General features: G+C 43.3%; 1 protein-coding gene and 1 long non-coding RNA gene across 12 annotated transcripts in view; one reads left to right on the forward strand and one right to left on the reverse strand.

Moving 5' to 3' along the window:
• Window positions 1–24449, reverse strand: part of ZNF862 (zinc finger protein 862) — a 37237-nt gene extending 12788 nt beyond the window's left edge. The window contains exons 1-8 of one of the 9 annotated variants that reach the window (XM_072777067.1): window positions 24156–24391; window positions 18275–18329; window positions 12080–12277; window positions 11820–11931; window positions 10585–10710; window positions 10182–10286; window positions 6812–7509; window positions 5002–5158 (exon numbers count right to left, since the gene is read on the reverse strand). In XM_072777067.1, the coding sequence (XP_072633168.1) occupies window positions 5002–5158; window positions 6812–7509; window positions 10182–10286; window positions 10585–10710; window positions 11820–11880 (1147 nt within the window). In that variant the 5' untranslated portion in view covers window positions 11881–11931; window positions 12080–12277; window positions 18275–18329; window positions 24156–24391. Of the gene's footprint in view, window positions 1–5001; window positions 5159–6811; window positions 7510–8734; window positions 8981–10181; window positions 10287–10584; window positions 10711–11819; window positions 11932–12079; window positions 12278–12640; window positions 13477–18274; window positions 18330–24155 lie in introns of those variants that run through there. The other 8 variants (XM_072777066.1, XM_072777068.1, XM_072777070.1 and 5 more) reach the window with 8 other exon arrangements.
• Window positions 3690–7936, forward strand: LOC140605081 (uncharacterized). 3 transcript variants are annotated; one of them, XR_012007836.1, is made up of 3 exons: window positions 3690–4199; window positions 4366–7153; window positions 7246–7936. It is a non-coding gene; the product is annotated as an uncharacterized lncRNA (long non-coding RNA). The 3 variants fall into 3 exon arrangements; XR_012007837.1 differs by having other exon boundaries at window positions 3696–4199; window positions 4901–7153; window positions 7246–7932; XR_012007838.1 differs by having other exon boundaries at window positions 4194–4331; window positions 4901–7153; window positions 7246–7933.
• Window positions 24450–24716: the final 267 nt, after the last annotated feature.

Consider the following 24716-nt stretch of genomic DNA (forward strand, 5'->3'; position numbering starts at 1 on the left):
CCTAAATGCGGTTGGCAGTGATTCTTCCCAGAGCTTCCTGGAGGGAGGCCAGCCTGATAGACACCCTGACTTTGGCTACGTGAGAACCCAGCTGAGCCCATCAGGACTTCTGCCCTCCAGAACTGCAAGGCAATAAATGAGTTAAAAATTTAGCCACTAGATTTGTGATAATTTATTGTGTGGAACTGATTTCACCTAGCTTAAAAAAAAAAAAAAAAAAAAAAAAAACCAGAACGAGGCCACAGCTTGAATAGAGCCCCAGATCAAATACTCATAATCACACAGTCAAATCCTAAAATGCCCATGTTTCTCCTACTGGGGACACTGGCCTTAAACAAAACTTAAGCTATCTTCATAACAGTGTGATCTTACTATAGCCTCTAAGCCAGTCGGCTACGTGCAAGAAACCTCACCCACTGCTCCTACCCTAAAAAATAATGTACGTTTTTAGTAACCTATCACAATTTTTTAAAAAACCCAAAGTATTCCCTCATTCATATTTTATAAACTGAGCTTTAAATGGTGAAAGCCAAGCTTTAACCACTTTGGATGTGAAGTCTCCCTGTTTGTGAATAGTTCCTTTCTTGCTCAATATAGTATTTGTATCAAGTAAAGCTCTCTGAAATTTTTTTTGACAACCCAAGGGATGAGGAAAAAAAGCTGCACAGAGCTGATCCAAACATGTAGTGATGGAGAAGAATAAAGCTGTCTTCTGAGTGTATCCTATGAGGTTCACTCTTTTGAAAATTATGTCTGCGTGGATTCCTAGAAGTCATGAGGTATGTTACCAGAGGAAGCAGCTAAAAGTCTCTGGGGACGAGGACCCAGAAGCAGAGAAAAGTGGGACGTTTTTGGTTTAAGTCTTGTTAGAACTACGCAGATAAAAGAAGTAATATTTGTAAATATTTGTAAATAATAACTGGAAACACACAGACCAAATATCCCCAAATATATTCGCCTCATTTATATTTTCCTTGGGGATAGGCCTCCTTTGCCTGCCACCCCCACCACATTGGCCCCTGGAATACTGTACCCTAACCAGACTTCTTGAAAGCTGTGGCTACAATGTTGCCAAAACCCTTTTCTTTTTGTTCCTTCAGAACCAGTGAGACAGAAGGAAATTGCAAACAGATTTTTCTAAGTCTTAGTAATGAAAAAATGGCAGAGGGGACCTAACTATAGCAAGATCATGCACGCATGCAACGAGCATGTGTGCATGCAAGTGCGCGCACACACACACACACACACACACACACACACACACATTCCATAGAAATGGTTTGGCTTACAAAGACAAACTTCTGATCTTCCAGGGTAGCTCCATCCCAAGGTGGGCAGGCCATACCTGTGAACCCCTGGGGGACAGCTGCCCTGGGGCCCTACCTTGGTTCTCTTCCAGCTCCCACACTGCCCCCACTTGGAAGCCCTGACATATGGGCCACCATATAGCAGGTGGCCTCCTACAAACCGTATGAGCCACCTGAACTACTCATCTCTCACGGAAGGCCCTCCCACTCAGTTTTGGTTTCTACCAAGAGGCATGACTTTTTGCACCAGCTATGTGAGGTCTAGCTGTATTTGATTACATCACCTGTAGAAAAGGCACTGCCCACTGAAGTGCATGATCTGCCACTTAGCATGTGATGACACTTTTACTCATAAAAACAAGGGCTACCACACAGTCTCTCTATTGGCATGTCTCCTTTTGTTACCGACAAATATTAGTTTCTTAACAGTGGAATCTAATTGAGTTTTCTTTTTGGGGGAAAGCAAGAGATGTCATCAAATATGGCCAAAGTCTGAAACCAGAATTTAAAGTATGGAAATAAAAGAATATCAATATAGAATACAGAATATAAAATAGTTCCAAATAAACAAGTCTACACAAGAAAAGGCTGAAACAGGAAAGCATTGAAAACAAAACACAAACCTCTTCTTTTCTACCTAAACAAAGTGACTGTCCTCTGCAGGTTCAATCCTATTGACAGGACAGCTGATGAGACTGAGGAGGGTGTGACAGGAATGAACTTACCCTGAAAACATTCCATCTGCTGAAAAGCTTCAGTCTATGCAATTTAACTGCCAAACAACTGATGGAAATTAAAGTTCGACTACATCAAATTGAGGCTGTCTTTTTAAGAACGGGTAAAATAATTATAAAATCTAAAAGAACAAACCTGCTAGATGTAAACCCCAACAAGAGCAGTGGAAGAATTAGCTGGGTTTCCTCAAAGGATCTAAGCAAAAGGAAGTCAACAGGACAAATAACCCCAGGATCATAATGCCCCAGCATCTGAGGTGAGCTGAGCTGCAGCAACATGATCTGATCACCCAGGGCAGCCAGTCCCCTTTCTCCAGGCAGTTCTCATGGAGAGAGGGAGCTAGCAGTGACTTTCACAGAAGGTCTGAAAGAGCCTCGCAAACTAGCAATCTTATGCTAGGGGCCTGGGGATGGGAGCAGAGACTTTTAGAAAATTCTGAAACTGTTTGAATGTTTAAGAAGTCTCACCTTATACTTGGTGTATTATCATTATTACATAAACAACATGATTAGCACAAGTCTTGAAACGAACAGAGATGGAGTCCAAGTGGCAATAAACATCTACAAGCAGGAAGTGTAAGGCATATGCAATGCCCAGAATAGAAAGAATTTCAGTTTCTTCTCCAGCTTCTAGCGAGATGGCTGGGATTCCCAGGTCTGTTTTCTTGTCTGAAAATACTACTACTACTACCTGCCTGAGAGGTTTGGTTTAAGGATTAGAGAGAATACATATGAAACTCAACACAGGACCCACGCTCAGTATTCATTGACAGCAGAAGCCACTGTTAGGATTTCCAGACGAAAGAATAAAAGAAAGACACAGAAGCTTCCTAAAACACCCAGGATAAGCAGATGACAGTATTTCAAGATAAAATATAAGAAATATTAAAAATGGATGGGGGATTTTGTTCAAAGGCCAACATAACTTTTCTTGGTGTGATTACAATGGGGTTTTCTTTTTCAAAATCTAAGTTTACTTCAAGAAGTTCTATTTGTAAAAAAAAAATAATTGAAAAATAGTACCAAATACTATTTGATTTTCAACTCTTAAATGGTGGACAATGGTGGATATGAAGTGTGGGAGGAAAAAAAAAACACTTACCCAAGCAAAATAGTGCCTGCACTATGTTTCAACACTGTTTTATATCCCAGTGATCAGCTCAATGCCCTTTAAAAGGTAATTTTTAAACATACAAATGATTTATGTTTGGCCCCAATTATATTCTGATGGCTCCTTAAAATAAATGCTTTTATACCTCACACATGAAAACTGTCAAAATCAGACAGCAGTTAAAGGGTAATCACTGGAGACCTAATTAAGGTCACAAAAGAATCATAAATGCAGTTCTGTTCCTAGATTTCTGTACCCATTTTAGTCCCACAGATGACTGACAAGGACAGCCCCATTCTCTAGAAAGCCTTCCCTGACCCCTGCCTGCAACCCTCAAGCAAAATTGATTGCCCTTCCTCTGATTTTACTTATTGTTCATCCAAACAAAACATAAGCCAGACTGAACTGTCCCTTATTTCCCCCAGTTAGTGAAGATTTCCCCATTCCAGACTTATATGAGTTAAAAAGAAAATGACCAAATGCTTACATGGAGCGCTGCCAGCCCTGGCTGGCAGGAGACACCCTGTGGTCAATACCACTCACCTATTGCTTTCACTACAACTTTCCACAGGGGCCCCAAGGGCAAAGCATGTTACTACTCTGTGTTCAAGGAAAAGCCAACTTCTTGTAAGTGGGTGTATATTTCTTAAAAATGAATTTCCCCTTCATTCTCACTGCTTATAAACAGTGCGGGCAGTAGTGATGCTCTCTGAAGGCATACTTCGTTTCAAGCACCCTGGGCCTAGGGTCTGATGACAACACCTCTACCGTCACAAAGAAACCACTTTTACATCACTTCTGAATGGGGAGCCATACATACATTGCAAACAATAAAAATAAGCACACACCTCAGAAATGTTCAGAAAATAATCCATATCTTAGCTGCACATGGAAGAAGCCCTGGTATAAACTAAGGCCTAGGACATCAATTAAGTCACAAATATTCTTAGTTTTCATTCTGCAGAAGTCACAATGGAGATTGCTGCTGTATTCCTGAGTCGTGTACAGCAGCCTCCTCTGTAAGGCTGCTGTTCATGGATACACTAGGTAAGTAAAGAGCATTCTAGGATGAAAAGTTGTTTTCCACTTTTTGGTGCCCTAAGAACCTGGGGTATCTGATGGAAACAGCAGGCAAAGAGATCAAGAGGCAGATGTAAGAGATGGCACTCTTCTGAGAAGGTAACGAGCACTATCATATTCATCTTTCTCCAAGGTCCCCCCTAGTGACGGCTGAGCCAAGACCACTGACCCTTGCTGGCCGCTGGGCACAAGGAAGCAGCCCCGGCATAGACGAAGGAGAGGCACCTCCATGCCTCTGCCCATGCTGTCCCTCCCCGTCACATCCAGATGGCCTTCCTTCTCTCTGTCCACCTGTCCTGTCCACCAACTCAGTTAAAACATGTCATACTCTGAAAACTTTCCTGATACCTCCCTTCAATGCCCAACAAAATGAAATCACCCTTCTCTAGCAGCCTCTGGGCACCTTTCCTGAACCTCTTTTACAGAGCTTGTGCTATTTTAGAATTTCTTATTCAAGTGTCTATTTCTCCCGAAAACCTGCTAGCCCCTTGAAAGCAGAGAGCTTGCTTCATTTGTGTTCATCTGGTGCATGGGAAGTGTTCAATAACTCTTTGGTGGAGGATGGGTGATGGATGGAGAGATGGATGAAGAGGGGATAAAGTACAGTATCCCAAAGCAGGGAGAGTTCTGAGGTTCAAAAAATAGAATCCCTCTCTGCCTACGTACAGGGAGAGGGCAGAAATGGAAAAATGACCACCAGAGACGGCTGTCCTTGTGGGTTTCCCATGTCAGATGATGGTGGCGAACAAAGGTCTACATGAATCTTTACCCAGGGAAGCCAACAGCTCATAATTCATCCGCATCACGTCTCTGTACAGCTCCTTCTGCCGCTTGACTAGCATGCCCCACTCCTCCCGGGTGAAATACACCGCCACATCCTCAAACACCACAGGAACCTCCTCAAACAGCCCCTCTTCAGAAGGATCCTGCAACAAAGAGCAGCAGTCACTCAACACGCCTCTTCTGCCAGACACCCAGCGTGGTATTCTCAGGGTCCTTGTCAAGGCCTGTTTCTCTTGGGAGGCTTGCCAAGAGGCCCAGATATAATTCTGAGGAATTAATGTATCCATCGAAAGTCAAAGAAGCAAATTTGTGAGGCCCCAAGTTAGTAGGTAAAACACAAATGAGCCTCAGTCTGATCCTACGGTGTCTTAGGAGGAAATAAAAATGCAGTGAAGAACAGAAGCCCTAGCAGAGCCTTACAAAATCACCTTGCCCTCTACAGTCCTAAGGGGGTTCCTTCTACTCATCTATGACTATGCCTCCAGCACCTGCTAAGATGTTCCACTGGGAGAGGAAGGAAGAAGTGGTACAGAAGAACGAGAGATGGTGATATTCAGTGACTTGGTTTACACGTGCCTTATTGCTAAAAGAATTCAAATTACAAATGACTAGACATATTTTATTAGCTTCTAACACTCAGAAGGAATATGAACATGAAGAGTAATGAACTTTGTCACTTTTCTAGCTTCTGGAAAAATTCAAGCTTACTGATTTTATCCGGGCCCTTATGAAGTGAGGTAAGAGGAACACCTGAGCTATTCTCCTTGGAAAGCCGGAAGGGTAGTCAAAATGATTTCTAGTATAATCCTTCTTATGTAAAATAGTTGAGAGATGGCAAAGGATCTCATTACTCAAAATTTCAGATAACACAGTTTTCTTATAGCCAACTTTGCAAAGGATTAAGAACTTACAAAGTACCCGTGAGGTGAGAGCTAGAGCTTCAGGACCCGCTGTGCACAGGGAGCAGAGGGGGAGCGCTGGCTGGCGGCCATGCTCTGGCACAGGCCAGCACCACAAGAGCCCTCGGACTCGGGCCATGTCCATCTCCCTGACTCTGTGTCCCCCCATCAAGTTGAGTTCAATTGTACTTGCTCTACCAGCCTCAGAGCAGCATCAAAGACATTACATAAAACAACGTGTTGTGTGAGGAAATTTTGCAATGTTTAACAGTGCTGGGTGATTCTGAAGGTACAGTTGAAAAAAATCTCTGAAATTAATTATTTCTGGTTGTGTATTATTTATTGAGTTCTGTGATTTCTCTAGGTTGTGGATAAAGATTATCGTCCTGAACTTAGACGTTTCCCTTATATCAGAAATTGGAATGTTCTGTCCCACTAATTATGTTTTGTTATCTGTGAAAGGAGATGAAAATAATAGGGCTGTTGTCTTAAATAAATGAGATATAATACAGGGCACCTGGGTGGCTTTGTTGGTTAAGTGCCAACTCTTGGTTTTGGCTCAGGTCATGATCTCAAAGTGGTGAGCTGGAGCCCTTCATCAGGCTCCATATTCAGTGTGGAGTCTGCTTGAGATTCTCCCTCTCCCTTTGCTCATCCCCCTATGCGCACTCACGCTGTCTCTGAAATAAATGAATGAATGAATAAATGAGATAACACTAGTAAAGCACATAAAACAGTGCCCGACATACCATAAGCATGCTAGGATACAGAACACACCCTTATAATGTTTGCAGCAGGTATGGCTATTTTAATTTTCCCAACATTGTCATACCACACTATTGTTCCTGGTATGGAATCCTTCCCTTTGAGACATGGCAATCACTACAAGCACATTACCTGGCCGCAGGGTTCAGCAGCGTCATTACACAAAATGGTGACATTTGAAGAGCTGTGTGTATCATCAACAATTTCTTTTTGCCTCAACTCAGAAATGCAGTCTAGATACAATGCTGGAAGTGTTCCATGCCCCCCGGGGTCCTCCAGTTTGGCTCCTGGGCTGGGCAGGAGCTGGGCCACGTTGTCATAGGCTCCCAGAGGTCCTGGGGGGTACAAGATGGGGTAATCTGCCGTGAAGAGGTGCTCCGGGCTGCCCAGTACATCTACAGATTCCTCTCGGATGCTATGGAAACGGTCCGCCCAGATGGGATCCCGAGCTGCCAAGGCATTGACACAGAACAGGTGAGCTTTGCTCTTGGCATGGTATTTGAGAGTCTCCACCTTGAATGGTCCTGTATAACCTTCTATTAATCTTGAGCGTTTGTCCCTGACAGATGGGTACTCGCGGCAAGCAGAGCAAAATAGAGCCGTCTGTTCCTCATTCATGACCAACCATGGGAACTGCGCAAACCAAGACTTCTGGATAGAGCGGGGTTTCAAGGGTTTTTTGCTTTTCCCTGCATAGTCTACCGCAGTGTTGCCACACTCTGTGCTGACATGGGACAGGCAAGCTTTCTTCTGCGGTGGCACGTCCTGTCCAGCTTCTCTGGCTGGACTTTGCACATTCCTTTCTTCCATGCAGCCCACCTTGTTTTTCCCTTTGGAGAAAAGAAACCAATGGAATTTGCTCTGAAATCCTATAGTTAGGGCTACTGCAACTTATGAGCCTCTCGGCTATAGCAAATAAGAAACCTGGAAATGACATGCAAGAGTGGCACAGGCTCTGCTTGGAATTTCTTTCAACCCCCAGCTCCCCAGGCCTACCTCATTTGACCTGGAAGAAAATCACAAGAGCTTTAAGCATCTCCCTCTTTATTAAATTTAATTAATTAATTAACTAATTTTAAGATTTTATTTATTTATTTATCCATGAGAGACACAGAGAAAGGTAGAGGCATAGGCAGAGGGAGAAGCAGGTGTCTCGCAGGGAGCCCAATGCGGAACTCGATCCCGCATCCCGGAATCATGACCTGAGCCAAAGGCAGAAGCTCAACCGCTGAGCCACCCAGGCATCCCTTAAATTTAAATTTAAAGGGCAAATATGGCCAAAAATAGATCTCTAGAGTTTTAGCTTTGCAAACTAAGATAGTGGTGCCACCTTCAGGAGTTCCAACTTATTTATGGATAAGAATGCTGAACTCTGGGCACCTGGGTGGCGCATTCAGTGAAGCATCTGCCTTCGGCTCAGGTCACGATCTTGGGGTCTGTGGATCAGCCCCGCATTGGGTTCCCTGCGGGGAACCTGCTTCTCCCTCTCCCTCTGCCCCTCTCCCTGCCTGTGTGCTCTCTCACTTTTGCTCTCTCAAATAATAAATAATAAAAAAAAGAGCATTGAACTTCATAAAATGTCAGTTAAAGAAGGTAATTAAAAACGAAATACTCAAGTCTATGCTCAGCAGGAATCCCCTTCTATGGTAACCCCACTACACGGGCATTTGCACTTTGCTCACGTGTCTTTGGGGCAAGTGAACAACCTACCTTCTGGGTACATGGCTGTGCCCCAGAGTCAGCCTTAAGCTGTGATCCATTTTTAAGTAACTTCCCCCTGGGGTTGCTACTCCAGCCCTCCATTTTTTTTTTTAAGATTTTATTTATTTATCCGTGAGAAACAGAGAGAAAGAGAGAGAGAGAGGCAGAGAGATACCCCTGCAGGGAGCCCGATGTGGGACTCGATCCCAGGTCTCCAGGATCACATCCTGAGCTGAAGGCAGACGTTTTAACCGCTGAGCCATCCAGGGGTCCCTACTCCAGCCCTCCGGAGAAACACAAGTCGTCTCTGACACCATAGCCCCTCCAAAGATGCGAAAACTCTCACAAACTCACTGCGATTTTTCCTCCTCAAGCTAAACTAGAAGTTTCTTTATTCACTCCTCGGTTGAAACGTGGGTTAGGCAGCGCTGAACTCCTCAAGAGCCATTTCCTATGTACCAACATAAGTGCAGATGCCCGGTGGCCAAGGACTCAACAGTATTTGCTCCAGGCCAACAGACCAGTCTACATAACTGTAGCCAACCCAGGAACACAAAGTGGCTAATAAGGAGTAAGCGGGTTCAAAATGAAGAGCCAACCCTGGGAAAACAAAATAAAACAATTTAGTATCTCTGAAGCCTTGGGCTTCCTGTAGTCCATCTGAGACAGGTCACAAGAGAGAGCAGATTCCTAGGAGTTGGCTCCTGTAAGAGCTTGTTCTGCCTCCCTTTTCTCCTGCAGCAGGGGCTGCTTAAAACTAAGCAGCATCTCATCTAACGACTAGATGTCATCTGGCCTGGCCCTAGCCAAGCCGGGCTTATCAAAGGAGAAAAGCCAAGAAAAATCCCTAAAACTTAGTGGAGATCTGTTCATTCATTCGGCAATTATTTATTGTGCAATTGCTGTGTGCCTGGCATTGTCCTCAGCACTGGGAATATAGCAGTCGGTAAGCCAGAGGCATGCCTTTATGGAAGTTAGCATATATAATTTTTTATTTATTTATTTATTCATGACAGAGAGAGAGGCAGAGACACAGGCAGAGGGAGAAGCAGGCTCCATGCAGGGAGCCCGACGTGGGACTCGATCCTGGGTCTCCAGGATCACACCCTGGGAAGGTGGCGCTAAACCGCCGGGCCACTGAGGCTACCCGGAAGTTAGCATATATAATTATAAATCAACATATACTCCCAGGCAGGGGCACAGTGGCTCAGCTGTGCTCAGCAGCTGAGCATCTGCCTTTGGCTCAGGGCGTGATCCCGGGGTCCTGGGATCGAATTCCACATCAGTCTCCTTGCAGGGAGCCTGCTTCTCCCTCTGCCTATGTCTTTGCCTCTCTCTGTGTCTCTCATGAATAAATAAATAAAATCTTTATATAAAAAATACTCTTGGGCAGCCCTGGTGGCTCGGCGGTTTAGCGCCGCCTTTGGTCTGCGATGTGATCCTGGGGACTCGGGATTGAGTCCCACGTCGGGCTCCCTGCATGGAGCCTGCTTCCTCCTCTGCCTGTGTCTCTGCCTCTCTCTCTCTCTCTGTGTCTGCCATGAATAAATAAATAAAATCTTTAAAAAGAAATATTCTTAGGTAGAAATAAAATAAAGGGAGATGGACAGGTGGAACAACGGAGTAATGCTGGAGGAAGTGTGTATATTTCAGATAAGGTCGCGGCTGGGGAAGGATAGCATTCATGTGTGAGTTGGCAGAGAACAGGGAGAGGCCAAGGATAAGACAGGAGTCCTGGTGCCCATCTTTCCACTCCTTCTCTCCAGCTGGCATCCCTGGTCCTTTGCAGGTCCACACTCACCTGGGTGGTGGCTCAGGAGAGTCCTCTGGCCCTGAACATTGCCTAGCCATGGCTCTGGCCCCCGCTCAAACTTATAGAACAGCTCTGGGTTGGCAATAGTTGGTCCTGAGTCAGGAACAGAGAGAAGCACTTATGAAGTCTTGGATCCAGGTCACATCACAACATAAAGGAAGGGTCTTTATGGGACATCCTCTCCACACCATAAGATCAAGGACACAAGTAGGAGTCTCGATGCTTTAGCATGGTGGTTTGGAAACTCAGATAGAAACTCACATATCCATGAGACCCCTAGAAGAATGGGGGGGGGGGGCGTCTAAGCAAATGCAATGAGGCTAAAAAGGTATGAAAACGACTACTTCAGAACAGAGGCTCATAAACTCAAATGCTGAGAGGGACCAGATACCATAACTGAGGAAACCAGGCCAGGCAAGGAGGCTGTGGTGACCTGTTGGGGGGTTGGGTGGTAGCTGCTGCTTCTCTCCAGGGGAGGCCACCACGTGGAATGCAGGGTCAGTGTTGCCAGACCGTCCTGCTTTTCAAGAGAAACCAGAAATCATAATTCCATGTGAAAACTCCCAGTGTTAAATATTGACAATTTATTTAAATATTGTAAAGAAACTGGGGTGCCTGGCTGGCTCAGTTGGAAGAGCCTGTGGTTCTTGATCTCGGAGTCATGAGTTCAAGCCCCATGTTAGGTACAGAGATTACTTAAATAAATTTTTAAAAATTTATTTTAAATATTGTTAAAAACCCAAGCAAAAGTCACAAAAGCAAAAAAACAAAACAAAACAAAACAAACAAACAAACAAACAACAACAACAAAAAAAAAACAAGGCCCATGAACTGCTACTCTACAAATTTTGGTATAAAAGAACGAGCAGTTTTCAAACTGGTTTTGGCACACATAGGAGAACACCGAACCCAGCTGCAATCCTTCCACCTACAGAGCTGAGACTGTTGCTCCCATTAGTCTGGGTGGTTCAGTTGGTTAAGCATCTGACTGTATCGGCTCAGGTCATGATCTCAGGATGGTGGGATCAAGCCCTGAGCTGGGCTCTGTGCTCAGCATAGATTCTACTGGAGATTCTCTTTCCCTTTCCTTTTACCCCTCTCCCCACTCTTTCTCTAAATAAATAAATAAAATCTTACAACAAAAATAAAAAAAAGTGAAAGGGTTTGGTCTAAGGCACACCAGTGTCACATGGTGGAGGCTGGAACTAAGAGCAGGTTCCCACATGGCAGATGACACTCTTTCTACTACCATGCACTACCTCCAGTGCCCTACAGGCACCTGAAACAAAATCCACACTGCAGTTCCACAGACCATAGGTGGTGCTTCCCACCTGGAAGCACCCTATAATATGGTGAGCCATCCCTATAATATGGTGAGTCATCAGGGTCCAGTGTTGACATGTCCGACTTCCCCACTTCTCTTGGCCAATTAAAGAGGAGAAAAGAAAGGGTGGTATGTGAATCCAGGTGCAGTTAAGTTACAAATGGGACTGAGCAGATGAATAATGTAAACAGGCCTGAAAAAAATGGTAGGATACCAGAAAATTCTCAAGTATGTCATAATTGGATACAGTTTGGAATGGTGGTCCAGACTCAGGTGGTGGGAAAGAGAACAGGAGCCCATACCTAGCTGTGCCACCAGCTTGTCAGAACCACAGATCTCCTTCTGTTGCTGACTCAGCAGCATCCATTCCTCCTGAAGCAAGTATACAGTGATGTCATCAAACGTCACAGGAGCCTGGAGGGAAAAATGGCACCAGGTAAGTACCAACATCCTCCTTAGTTTTCCACATCTGTGTTCATGACCACCTGAGGGCACCTGTACTCTGGGCACCCATCAGACTGGGGGGAGGGGCATTGTCCATCTGCATAGAGACCTTTCTCACCTTCTGGGTCCAAGTCACAGTGGGAATGAGACTTTCTTCTAGGAAGGGCCACACACCGAAACACAAGTCATCAAGAAGGCTGACTCAGGAATTCCATTATCCTTTCCCTGTGAGCTCTTCGCCTGCCACAGTACCCAGCACTTCTCCACAAGAGCCTCAGCAACAACCTATGGCACATGCTTGTGCAAAATCTTGAACCTGGTAAGGAGAATGTATCTGATTCCTGGAAACAGTCCAAAGTCATTCAGAACTATGTCAATGAAATCAGTGATCAAGATAGGCAAAGCTTTAGAGTAGAGAACCATATCCTATGGGGTTTGTAAAGTGCCTCTGTTCTGCCAAAAAGGGGTATGTAGTTCAGAAAACATTTTCAGGAGTACTGGAGTGAGATGGCAGATTGGACAAGCACTCTGAATTTTGCATCCTCCCTGTGTATTTAAAAGACATTCTCCCCACCAAACATGCCAAAGCAAAACACCCACTAGGGTGGGAAACAAAACAAGGGGACAAAAGTCATACAGTTCTGGACACTGAGGAGATCCAAGAAAATCAAATCCTCACCCAGCAGCAGATTGAGAAATAACACAATTGATAGCAGAAAATCCAAAGGCAGTTCAGGATCTGCAGCGCTGAAAGCCTCCAGCCTGGGAGTGAAGGCAGTAAGGCTAGGACAACAGGAATGCCATTGGCCAGCAAATGCCCGCCCAGATTCCCCTGCATGGCTCTGTGCTACAAGCCCCCTCTTTTATGGACTCAGAGCTTTGGTTAAAATCTGGGTTTCTGATTACACAGTGTTAGCTAACAGTTGGACTAGCAGACAGCAGAGGAAAGACTCTCTCAGGGCCGAAGAAACCAAAACAGATGGTTGCAAGGGGAGGAGGCAGGTAGGAACATGATATGAACGTGAGGCATGGAGAAGAAAACTTTACAAAAATAAAACTATCATTGTAGCCTCAGAGAGGTAAACTGCTGCGGCCATGCAACAAACCATTATAAAATAAATAAGCAAAAAAGGAAATAGAACACATTACTCTTTTATCATTTTAATTTCGTACCACAAACACTTACCACCTAGTTTAATAAATAAGATTATTAACAAAAAATAAATTCCCCACCACCAAAGCAAAACATCTTGGGAAACAATTTCTTTGGGGTAAATAAAAGTTCTTCTAGAGTAACAACTGTGAAAGGGACCCATTCATACCTATTTATGACAAGGTTTAGTATATTTGCCTAAAATTGCTTTGTAACTTTATGGTCAGATTACAAGCACATAAAATACCTATTTTAACTTCAACAGTAAAAACTTCTTGAGAAAAACAATACAGACCATTCTTATCTGTCACTGTTGAGTTGTATACTTAAAAAATAATTCGAGTACTTTTCTAATGAGTCAATACATGTTCACTGCAGAAAATTTAGACAATGAGCAAAAAAAAAAAATGTATTAAGATCATCCACAATCACCTTGCTAAAAAAGAATTAGGGATCCCTGGGTGGCTCAGTGGTTTGGCGCCTGCCTTTGGCCCAGGGTGCAATCCTGGAGTCCTGGGATTGAGTCCCGCGTCGGGCTCCCAGGATGGAGCTTGCTTCTCCTTCCTCCTGTGTCTCTGCCTCTCTCTCATTCTCTCTCTCTCTCTCTTTCTCTATCATAAATAAATAAATCTTAAAAAAAAAAGACTCTCACAGAGTCTTTAAAAAAAAATTACTACTGACATTTGGTATGTAACCTTCTAGACTTTTGTCTATGAATATGTATTAATGAATAATTTCAAAAATAAAAATGATTTGGAAACACAATGGTCCAAAATCTTTGGGACACAGCAAAAGCAGTCTAAGAGGGAAGTTTAAGATGAGGCTTACCTCAAGAAACAAGAAAAATCTCAATCTAACCTTATATCTCATGGAACTAGAAAAAGAAGAACTAGAAAAGCCCAAAGAAATAAATTATTAAGACCAGAGTGGAAATGAATGAAATACAGACAAAAAAAAAAAAAAAGAAAAGAAAAGAAAGAAAAAGAAAAAGATTAATGAAACCAAAAGTTCATTCTTTGAAAAGATAAACAAAATTGATAAACCTTCAGTCAAACTCATCAAGAAAAAAAGAGAGAAGACTCAAATAAAATCACAAATAAAGGAGAAATAACAATGGATACCACAGAAATATAAAGGATTATAAGAATACTACAAAAAATTATATGTCAACAATTGAACAACCTAGAAGAAATGGGTAAATTCCTGGAAACATACAATCTTCCAAAACTACATCAGGAAGAAATAGAAATTTTGAACAGACTGATTACTAATAATGAAATTTATTTGGTAATCAAAAAATTCCCAACAAACAAAAGTCCAGGACCAGATGGCTTCACAGATGAATTCTACCAAATATTTAAAGAAGAGTTTAATACCTAGTCCTCTCAAAATTCTAAAAAATAGAAAAGGAAGGAAAACCTCCCAATTAATTTTATGAGGCCAGCATTAACCAAAATCAGACAAAAATACCACCAACCTCCCCCCCAAAAGAGAGAGAGAGAGAGAGAGAGAGAGAGAACTACAGGCCAACATCCCTGATCAACATGGGCAAAAATCCTCAACAAATGTTAGCAAACTGAATTCAACAATACAATAAAAGCATCATTCACAATAATCAAGTGGGATTTATTCCAGAGATACAAGGATGGTTAAATATTCACAAATCAATCAATGTGATACATCACATTAACAAAAGGAGGCATAGGGGCACCTGGGTGGCTCAGTGGTTGAGCAGAGCATGGTCCCCAGATCCTGGGATCGAGTCCCACAACAAGATCCCCACAGGGAGCCTGCTTCTCTCTGTGCCTCTCATGAATAAATAAATAAAATCTTAAAAAACAAAAGTTAGAATAGAAGTCATATCATCTCAAAAGATACATAAAAAGCATTTGACAAAAATAAACACCTCTTCATGATAAAAACTCTCAACAGAGGTTTAGAGGAAACATATATCAACATAATAAAGGCCATATATGAAAAGCCCACAGTCGACATCATACTAAAAGATGAAAAACTGAAAGCTTTTCCTCTAAGATCAGAAACAAGACAAGGATGTCTACTTTCATCACTGTTGTTCAAGACAGTACTGGAAGTCCTAGGCTGCAGCAATCAGATAAGAAAAAGAAATAAAAGGCATCTAAATTGCTAAGGAAAAAGTAAAGCTGTCACTATTCACAGATGACATGATACTACACACAGAAAACCCTAAAGACTCCACCAAAAAGCTACTAGAATAAATTCTATAAAGTTGCAGGATACAAAATTAATATACAGAAATCTGTTGCATTTCTCTACATTAATAGCAACGTAGCAGAAAGAGAAATTATGAAAAAACAATTTCATTTATAATTGAACTGAAAAGAATAAAATACCTAGGAATAGAAAACTATAAGATATTGATGAAAAAAATGAAGACAATATACACACAAATGGAAAGATATACCATGCTCATGGATTGAAAGAATTAATACTGTTAAAATGTCCATATTATCCAAAGCAATCTACAGATTCAATGCAATCCATATCAAGAACCCAACAGCACTTTTCACAGAACTATAACAAATAATGCTAAAATTTGTATGGAACCACAAAAGACCTCGAATAACCAAAGCAATCTTGAGAAAAAAAGACTAAAGCTGGAGTTATTATAATCCCAGATTTCAAGATATACTACAAAGCTATAATCTAAACAATATGGTCCTGGCACAAAAATAGATACAGATCAATAGAACAGGATAGACAACCCAGAAATAAACCTTCTCATAGATGGTCAATTAATTTATGACAGTGGAGGCAGGTATATACAATGAGGAAAAGACAAACTTTTCAATAAATGGTGCTTGGAAAACTAGACAGCTACATGCAAAAGAGTGAAATTGGACCACTTTCTTACATCATACACAAAAAAACTTCAAAATGGATTAAAGACCTAAATGTGAGAACTAAAATCATATAAAACTCCTAAAACAAAAAACACAGGCACTGATTTCTTGGACTTCAATCTTAGCAACATATTTACAGATGTCTCCTCAGGAAAGGGAAATAAAAGCACAACTAAACTATTGGGATCACACAAAAATAAAAAGCTCTTACACAGTGAAGGAAACCATCAACAAAACAAAAAGGCAACCTACTGAATGGGAGAAGATATTTTTAAAGGATATATCTGATAAAGGGTTAATATCCAAAATACATAAAGAACTTATACAACTAAGCACCAAAAAAAAAAAAATCTGATTAAAAAATGCAGAGGATTTGGACAGATATTTTTCCAAAGAAGACATACATATAGCCAACAGACACATGAAATAATGTTCAACATCACTCATAATCAAGGAAATGCAAATCAAACCACAATGAGGTATCACTTCACACCAGTCAGAATAGCTAGTATCAAAGACAATAACAGAGGCCCTTGGCTGGCTCAGTCAGGAAGGCATGTGACTCTCGATCTCACAGTTGTGAGTTCGAGCCCCACATTGGGTGTAGAGATTACTTTAAAATTAAAAAATCTTTTAAAAAAGAGACAAGATATAACAAGTACTGGTGAGGAGTGAGGATATGGAGAAACGGGAACACTCATGCACTGTTGGTGGGAATGTAAATTGGTGCAGCCACTGTGAGGAGGGGTCCTCAAAAAATTAAAAATAGAAATACTATGTGATCCATAATTCTACTACTGGATATTGATCCAAAGAAAGCAAAAATACTAATTCAAAAAGATATATGCACCCCCATGCTTATTGAAGCATTATTTACAATAGCCAAGATATGGAAGCAACTTGTGTCCATTGATAATTGAATGGATAAAGAAGGGATGCCTGGGTGGCTCAGCAGTTGAGCGCCTGCCTTCAGCCCATGGCGTGATCCTGGAGTCCCAGGATCAAGTCCCACATCAGGCTTCCTGGAGGGAGACTGCTTCTCCCTCTGCCTATGTCTCTAAATCTCTCTCTCTGCCTCTCATGAATAAATAAGTTAAATCTTTTTAAAAAATGAATGGATAAAGAAGATGTCATACAAATATATGTGATCTATTTATCATATATAGAGAGAATGGAATATGCAACAACATGGACGGACCTAGAAGGTATTATGCTAAGTGAAATAAGTCAGATGAAAAAGACAAATAGAATATAACTTACTTATATGTGGAATCTAAGAAACAAAAATTAACAAAAAAAAAACTGAAACAGACTCATAAATACAGAGAACAAACTGATGGTTGCAGAGGAGGGATGGTGGTAGGAGAAATAAGCAAAAGGGATTAAGAGGTACAAACTTCCAGTTACAAAATAAATAAGATACGAGGATGAACAATATAGAATGGGGAATATAGTCAATAATATTTAATAATGTGCAGTGACAGATGGGGACTTCGCTTGCAGTGAGCCCTGAGTAATATACAGAATTGTCCAACCACTATGTTGTACACTTGAAACAAATACATCATATGGCAATTATACTTCATTAATAAAAATTTTTTAGATTTTATTATTTTTAAAAATTTACTCATGAGAGATACAGACAGAGGCAGAGACATGGGCAGAGGGAGAAGCAGGCTCCTCGCAGGGAGGTCAACACAGCACTCAATACCTGGGCCTGGAATCACACCCTGAGCTGAAGGCAGATGCTCCACCACTGAGCCACCCAGGTGTGTCCCAATAATAAAATAAAAAAAAAAAAAAAGAATTGTTCTGCCAAATGTATATGTTTTAAATAACTATTTGCTCTCAAAGTGTCTTCCAAAGCAAAATGTGATTTTGTTTCCAAATCCTGCTGGAAGATCAGCTCCACTAAAACAAGGCAGACAGGAAAGGGGTACACATAAGAAATGGTTAAGGAGAGCCAACATGGGAAGTAGGAAGAGAACACTTGAGATTATACTGAAGGTGGATCTCAGGATGATTACTGTATACCAGGACTAGCAAGGTAGCTGTTCCGATTGGGACAGGTTAAACTTGTGACCAAAGATGAGCAGGGCTCCCTATTCATGCCCATCTCTCCCCCTTTCTTCCTGAAGGAACAGGTGGGCTTATCATGAAAGCCAATGGACCCACCACTTTAGCTTTAGCATCCACAAGGATGAAGAGTATGGCCAAAACTGAATGCTTAGATAATAAGGAAGTATTTTCCCAACATAGGTAAGAATGACTGCCTTACCTCTCATATTTCTTTTAGCCAGTATGATGGCAAGCACTTTCTGATTCCAAGTGACCTCAATGTAAAGAAAACACAATTTCATATATATATATATATATATATATATATATATATATATATATATATATATCTCAAAGGCTATATCTGGATGTTCTATTTTAAAGATTTTTTTTAAATTATTCGAGAGAGAGAGAGAGAGAGAGAGAGAGAGAGAGGCAGAGACATAGGCAGAGGGAGAAGCAGACTCCATGCAGGGAGCCTGATGTGGGACTCAATCCCGGGACTCCAGGATCACACCCTGAGCCAAAGGCAGATGCTCAACCACTGAGCAGCCTAGGCATCCCTGGATGTTCTATTTTAGTGGTTCCCATTGTCTACAGGGCAGAACTCTGACTTAGCCCAGCACCAAGTTCCGTGGATGTGAACAACCCACCTTCCTAACTTTAGTTCTATGTATTGCCTCACCTGGAATCTCTATTGCAGACAGATCAGTGTAACTGCAATCACTTAACATATCTTGTACCTTTCCTCCCCCTACATACCCAACTTTTAGGTTCCCTGACTGTCTACTTCCTCCTAGCTACTTAGTCTACCCACTCATCAGGTTCCCATTCACATTCCATCTCTTTCATGAGGGATTTACTAACCACCTGGGCTAAGCATTTCTTTCCCCTAAGCAAAGAAGCCTTGGCACCCCTCATGGAGCTAGAGATACTCAGGAAGCCTATGCTGATTGGCTTATTTTATAACAGCCTTCACCATCACCTACCCCTTCCCCCCACCACATTATGCAGAAAGTTTTTCATAGGCACTTAACTATTTCATTCAACATAGATTTATTATTTGTTTCTTATGTGCTTGGTGCATGGTGATCCTAAGATATGGAAAAACAAAATCACCATTGCCAAAGAGATTAAAATCTATCAGGCGGTGACAGACATCAATAATATAAGTGCAATAATAGGGTAGCCCGGGTGGCTCAGTGGTGCCACCTTTGGCCCAGGGCATGATCCTGGAGACCCAGGATCAAGTCCCACATTGGGATCCCTGCATGAAGCCTGCTTCTCCCTCTGCGTGTGTCTCTGCCTCTCTCTCTCTCTCTGTGTGTCTCTCATGAATAAATAAATAAAATCTTTTTAAAAATAAGTGCAATAATAGAAATGGCACTTCCATGGAAAAGACAGATGGAGGAAGAACCAGAAATTTTGAGGCAAGAAATACATACACAATAAGTACTCCTAATTGGTAGCACCAAAAATCAAATGTGTCCCAGAGGGCACATAAGGTGTCAGACTGCAGTGTTCTCTTTTTTTTTTAAGATTTTATTTATTTATTCATGAGAGACACACACACACACACACAGAGAGAGAGAGAGAGAGAAGCAGAGACACAGTCAGAGGGAGAAGCAGACTCCATGCAGGGAGCCCGACGTGGGACTTGATCCTGGGTCTCCAGGATCAGGCCGTGGGACTCAATCCTGGGTCTCGAGGATCAGGCCCTGGGCTGAAGGCGGCACTAAGCCGCTGAGCCACCGGCGCTGTCCCTGCAGTGTTCTTCAGAACATTCACAGCCTGTAGCAGAGGGGGTTCCTGTAATGATGCTACTTTACAAGTCATTTATTCCAAAAATACTGAGAACTTATAAAATGCCAGATGTTGCTCCATTGCTCTAGCTGGGGATATAGCAAGGAGTAAAGTCAGCATACATGTAAATAAAAACACGTGAGAATTTTATATAGTGATAAGGGCTGTGAAGAAAATAAAACAGGATAATGGAATAGAGTGGTGGGGCAAGCTTTGAATTCTATCCATTATTTTGCCAATGGCAAGCAAGATACCCCAAACCTAGCCCAATAGGCCAAGACTGCTTTTAGTTAATAAATACCACAAAACAGCACCAAAAGAAGATACTAATAATAGATCAAGTTACTACCTGAAGTAGACCCCCAGTCTCCCAGCCTTGAGCCAAATATATAAATATGTGTGTGTGTGTGTGTGTGTGTGTGTGTACAGAATGGAACTTTAGAACAGCACAGACATTCTATCCAGCCTAGTTGCTGCCACTCATTTGCAAGATATCTAACACTGCCAGTTTGTTCAGCAATCACTTTATTTCATCTTTGGATAACCTTCTAATTTCCCAGGTTAGAGAACTGAAGCATTTGGGAAGGGTGAGCATCTTTTTGAGACACTCTGCAATCAGAATTAGTATCAAAAATGAAAATTCCAGTTCCCAGGGTTTTCAAGTAGTGGTTGGGCCTAAACAGGACTTTAAATCTCTCCCCTACCTCCCAAAATGTGTGCATTTCTCTCTTCTCTCATTAAAAGCTAAGAAAGCCCTTTATCTGATACATCATTTGCAAATATCTTCTCCCATTCTGTAGGTTGTCTTTTAGTTTTGTTGACTGTTTCTTTTGCTGTGCAAAAGATTCTTATCTTGATGAAGTCCCAATAGTTCATTTTTGCTTTTGTTTCTCTTGCCTTCATGGATATATCTTGCAAGAAGTTACTGTGGCCAAGTTCGAAAAGGGTGTTGCCATATCAAATAAAGGGCTAGTATCCAAGATCTATAAAGAACTTATGAAACTCAACAGCAAAGAAACAAACAATCCAATCCCGAAATGGGCAAAAGACATGAACAGAAATGTCACAGAGGAAGACATAGACATGGCCAACAAGCACATGAGAAAATGTTCCGCATCACTCGCCATCAGGGAAATAGAAATCAAAACCACAGTGAGATACCACCTCACACCGGTGAGAACAGGGAAAATTAACAAGGCAGGAAACAACAAATGTTGGAGAGGATGTGGAGAAAGGGGAACCCTCCTGCACTGTTGGTGGGAATGTGAACTGGTGCAGCCACTCTGGAAAACTGTGTGGAGGTTCCTCAAAGAATTAAAAATAGATCTGCCCTACTACCCAGCAATTGCACTGCCGGGGATTTACCCCAAAGATACAGATGCAATGAAACACCAGGACACCTGCTCCCCAATGTTTATAGCAGCAACGTCCAAAATAGCCACACTGTGGAAGGAGCCTTGGTGTCCATCAAAAGATGAAGGGATAAAGAAGATGTGGTCTATGTATACAATGGAATATTACTCAGCCATTAGAAAAGACAAATACCCACTATTTGCTTCGATGTGGATGGAACTGGAGGGTTCTCAAAGTGTGCTGAGTGAAGTAAGTCAATCAGAGAAGGACAAACATTATATGGTCTCATTCATTTGGGGAATATAAAAAATAGTGAAAGGGAATAAAGGGGAAAAGAGAAAAAATAAGTGGGAAATATCAGAAAGGGAGACAGAACATAAGAAACTCCTAAATCTGGGAAACAAACTAGGGGTGGTAGAAAGGGAGGTGGGCGGGGGGTGGAGGTGACTGGGTGACGGGCACTGAGGGGGGCACTTGATGGGATGAGCACTGGGTGTTATTCTATATGTTGGCAATTGAACACCAATAAAAAATAAATTTATATTTAAAAAAAAGCTAAGAAAGCCTAGGGATACTTAAGTGGCTCAGTCAGTTAAGCGTTTGACTCTTGATTTCAGCTCAGGTTATGATCTCAGGGTCATGAGACTGAGCCCTGGGGCTCTGTGCTGGACATGAAGTCTGCTTAAGATTCTCTTTCTCCTGAGGAGAAAGGGGAACCGTCGTATACTGTTGGTAGGAATGCAAGCTGGTGCAGCTGCTCTGGAAAATGGTATGGAAGTTCCTCAAAAAAGTTGAAAATAGAGCTACCCTACAACCTGGCAATTGCACTGCTGGGTATTTACCCCAAAGATAGATATGTAGTGATCCGAAGGGTCACCTGCACCCCAATGTTTAGAGCAGCAATGTCCACAAGAGCCAAACTATGGAAAGAGTCTAGATGTCCAGAAAGATGAATAAAGATGTAGTATATGTATACAATGGACTACTACTCAGCCATCAAAAAAAAAAAAAAAGAAATCTTGCCATTCACAACAACATGGGTGGAACTAAAGGGCATTATGCTCAGTGAAATAAGTCAATCAGAGAAAGACAATTATCATATGATCTCACTTATGTGGAATTTAAGATACAAAACAGGATCAGAGCGGAAAAGAGGAGAAAATAAAACAAGATGAAATCAGAGAGGCAGATAAATCATAAGACTCTTAATCATAGGAAACAAACTGAGGGTTGCTGGAAGGGAAGTAGCGGGGGATGGGGTAACTGGGTGATGAGCATTAGGAGGGCTCCTGATGGAATGAGCACTGGGTGTTACATAAAACTGATGAGTCACTGACCTCAACTAACAATATAGTATATGTCAATTAACTGAATTTAAACAAAAAAATTTTTAAAAGACTCCCTCTGCCCCTCCCCTACTTGCTTGCTCTCTAAAAAATAAAAAAATAATAAAAATAAAAATAAAATGTAACAAAAGCTAAGAAAGCCTACAACTACACAGAATAGCTTGAAATCAACCTCAAATCACTAATTCCAATTTTCAATGCCCATTGCTTATGACCCTTCTTCCCCATTACATTTTGCTCCCAAAACTAGGTCTAATTGAAAGTAATCAGCAGATACTATCTGAGAGTAAGGGCCAGTTCCTTTACTTCTCTGCTATTCCTATAATGCTTAACATGAGGCTGGTGCACCGTTCACCTTCAATCTTTCTTTAGTTAGGTTCTGTGCAGCTTTATTTGTCAGAGGGTTTACCTTGGTTGTTTCAACTGTGAAATGCATCACTGTAGCTTGTGGAGGGGTGCGAGTGTGAAGAGAGGCTTAAGCAGGGAGTAACTTCTGGTAACTGAGTCCTTCCCAGCCTTTCCAAGAGGAGCTACAGAGTGAACACAACCTCATCATCCTTTCTCTCTTTTGTCCATGGGACAATCCTTCCAGGCTTGTCCTCTTACTGAACACAAATCTGTGGGAGGGCTCCTCCGGGGAACGTGGTCACCTCGTGTGTGTCCTGTATCCCACCATCTCCTTCGGTCAACCACTGACCACATATGTTTGTTAACTTTCTTCGTTGATTTTTTTTTTTTTTTTTTTTTTTTAAGGAGAGACTTCAATACACACTTGAAAACATTGTGGAAGGAATTCCCCCTGTGCCAAAGAAACAATCCTCAAGAACTGGCAGCAGGCAGCAAAGAACATCCAGAAAGATCCTAGTCCCCAAGGGCTGCCACTGTGTCCACGTCAAATGGCTACAACCAAGCTGGTCAAGCCTCCGAGCTCCAGCAATCCTGTCAAACTCGCTTAACTCTACCCTCGAGCACTTTCTCCTACCATTTCTTCCAGCGCAGCCTCCTGCCCCAAGCCTGAAGGAAGTTTATGGCTATACTTCCCGTCAATGCTCAGATACTACGCGAAGTAGACACGCTAGCAACTTTAAGTGGGCAAGAAGTATGCCAGATGCCTTCTCTTTTTCTTCTGGGCCCTTTCTTGGGAGGGAGGATGTAGTCACCGCCAAACCCTCACCCTACTCTCGGGAATCCCTACCCCGTTGGCTTCCACTACGGTCCTACTCAGGCTTAAAACACGCTGGGCCTCTTGGACACTCCGGACGGAGCTGTGCGAGGCACCTTTCCACCACCGCACTGGGCGGTCCCCCGCCCCGGCATCAAGCGAGCGCCCACTGCGCTGAGGGCGGCTCGGCGGCGGGAGACAGAGGGGGCAGGGAGGCCGCGCGGGGCTCGGGGCGGGTTCGTTCGCTCCTCCCTGCGACCCCCGCCCGGAGAAGGCCGCCCCAGTGCGGAGGGAGCGGCGGCGGGCGAGCGGGCGAGTCCTTCCCTGCAAGGCTGGCTCATCCGCGGGGCCTCCGCCCGTACCGCCCGCCTCGCGGGAGCCCAGGTCAGGGATCTACGGGACGGGGGAGGGCGGCCCCAGGGCCCTTCCAGGCCTACCTTCCCCGACTCCCTGGGCTCCATGGCCCCGCCTGCGGTGGCCGGTGCTGAGACCCCGCCACTGCCTCCAGGCCGCCCCCTCCCCCCGCGGCCTGGCCTGAGGACGCCGCCGCCGCCGCCGCGACCACTTTGGGGACCGGGGCCCCCGGAGGGCAGGGCGCCCGGACGGGGAGGGCGCGCGGCCGGGAACTGGCTCTCGCACGTCGGGGGAGCAGTAACACTCCCGGCGCCTGGAGAGGCGAGCGGCGGGGACGAGCGTCGTACCGAGCGAACCGCTTTACGGCAGCCGCCGGGCCCGAGACGGCGGGGCATCACGGGAAGCGTAGTCCGGCCTCGTTCAGCGGCTCTCAAGCTGCTATTGGCTCCCGAAATGCGGGGCCCTGATTGGACGCCGAGCAGCTCGCTCTCCGCCCTTCCCGCCTGGCTCGAGGGCGCTGGGGATTCGGTGGCACCTGCGGCGGCACCCTGGGACCCTGCGTTTAGGGCCAAGCGTTCTCATCGCGCTGTTAGACTGCCTGTTCTTGCGTCTGTTCCCTCGCACTTTTAGGGTCGGTGTCAACC

The sequence above is a fragment of the Canis lupus genome, chromosome 15 (genome assembly GCF_048164855.1).
Source record: "Canis lupus baileyi chromosome 15, mCanLup2.hap1, whole genome shotgun sequence".
In the NCBI taxonomy this organism is placed as follows: Eukaryota; Metazoa; Chordata; class Mammalia; order Carnivora; family Canidae; genus Canis; species Canis lupus.